General features: G+C 49.8%; 1 protein-coding gene across 1 annotated transcript in view; it reads right to left on the bottom strand.

Annotated features, from left to right (window-relative positions):
* PSMD9 (proteasome (prosome, macropain) 26S subunit, non-ATPase, 9) overlaps positions 1-953 on the bottom strand; it is a gene marked incomplete at its 5' end in the record, with an annotated part of 1,751 nt that extends 798 nt beyond the window's left edge. Inside the window, 2 exons of the mRNA XM_009875222.1 lie at positions 170-271; positions 760-953. Coding sequence (XP_009873524.1) covers positions 170-271; positions 760-953 — 296 coding nt within the window. The remainder of the gene's footprint in view (positions 1-169; positions 272-759) is intronic.
* Positions 954-1,738: the final 785 nt, after the last annotated feature.

Below are 1,738 nucleotides of genomic sequence, written 5' to 3'. Positions count from 1 at the left end.
AGCAGGAATTAACTTAATGCTGTGACAGAACGAGGCTACAACAGCACAGATTGAATCTGAAGCTGCTTCCAACATGGAAATGATGATTCCAGAGATCTAAGTTCCATAGAAAAAGCTGTGGCTAACACAGACCGGCAAGAGAATGCAGTTACAGCAGAAACGAGCTCACCCCTTCACTGTGCTGCACCACTGTGGCAATGTTCTGCAGGTTCTGGAAGTTGTTTATGTTGACAGAACCAAACTCCACAATCTCATCGTCGACCTGAAGTCCCTGGACAGGAACAGAAGAAAGATGAATGTCTGCCTTCTTCAGAGACAGACAATATCACAAAAGCACCACCCTTCACCCAGGGCTACACCACCAGTCTTCTCAGCATTCAGGCAACTGAACTACATCACACCCTCTCTGTGTCCTTAGAAAGGAGTAAGTACTCACTTGTCTCTCCTACTTTATGGGAAGAGAGATACTGAGGCTTGAATGGTCAGTGAGGCTGGTATGAGCTGCGTAGTGCAACAATACAGCTGAGAACAGAGTATCTGTCTCATTCCCACACAGGGACTAGGTTATTTGCAGGACATCCCAGTAGAACAAATCAAAAAAAAAAAAAAAAAAAAAAAAAGTGGGGGGGATGTGAGGAAACCCTAATCGAACCCCCAACTTATTCCCAATTACTAACAAGAGATAAAGCTTTCTGCTATGTTTTCTCTCTGGGTCCAGGAGGAGCCTTCCCCAAGAGCTGTCAGACTCCACCAACCTACCGAGATACTCGCAGGAGATCCTGGAGTCACCGCGTTCACTCTGGCAAAAGCCCGTGGCAGGCTCTGGTTCTGGCTCATGGCCTCGGCCAGCGCCTCCGCCTCGTCCCTGGCGTGCTTCTCCTTCTCCCGGGCGTGCAGCTGGTGAAGAGCTTCCTCCACCTGCTTCATCAGGGCCTTGTGATCGTTCTGCAAACCTGTGGGTGACACCGTTAGCACACGGGGAGCAGGAGCGAGCAACATCTCAGGGTTCTTTCTCAGCACATGCTCTCCTCTGCAACTGTGCAGAAAAATGGTATTTTGGGTGTCTCGGGTCTCAGCAACAACTCTGCTGGCTTATCTGCTGGGTGCTGGTGCCAGCCCTGCTCACGCAGCCCAGGAGATGTTTATCAGTAGAAGTTAGACACAGAGAAAACCAGCCGGCAGATTTCGGGGAACATGCAGAGAAGCAGAGCTCAGAGGCCAACGATCGCCTAGAATTCACTGAGCCATTGAAGTCTTTTTTCCATCAAGTCATGTACCATTATGTACGTGAAGCAAAATCCACCCCCAAAGACAGGGCATGAGGTAACCCTGGGAAGAAATAAATGCCAAACTATTTCTTTACCCATTTTTTTTTTTCCTAAAAACGTGCCAAAAAGGCTTCGCTGTAGTTCACGAATCCCAAACGGCCCCACAGCCAAAGCAGAATCTCAGTGCTGCTGCAACAGCGAGCAGGGAAAAACATTTCATCGCGCTGGCTCTGAGCAAAATAACCCAAAAACAAACTTGGGGGCAACGCTGCATCTCGATTTTTTTAAGACCCGCGATAAACAGCCGGAGCTACCGCGCTCGAGCTACTGCAGCGGTCGTGTCCTTACAAATCACTACAGGAACACAGACCTGCCCAGGCTGGAAAAGGCCGTTGGAATCGCGGAGCCCGATCATTAGCACTGACAAGTCTTCAACCAAGCCCCATCCCCGAGCACCCGTGTGCCCCGCT

Source organism: Apaloderma vittatum, unplaced genomic scaffold, assembly GCF_000703405.1.
Source record: "Apaloderma vittatum isolate BGI_N311 unplaced genomic scaffold, ASM70340v1 scaffold22118, whole genome shotgun sequence".
Classification (NCBI taxonomy): Eukaryota; Metazoa; Chordata; class Aves; order Trogoniformes; family Trogonidae; genus Apaloderma; species Apaloderma vittatum.
The sequence above is the reverse complement of the archived record's forward strand: the minus strand, read 5'-3'. Positions and strand labels throughout refer to the sequence as shown.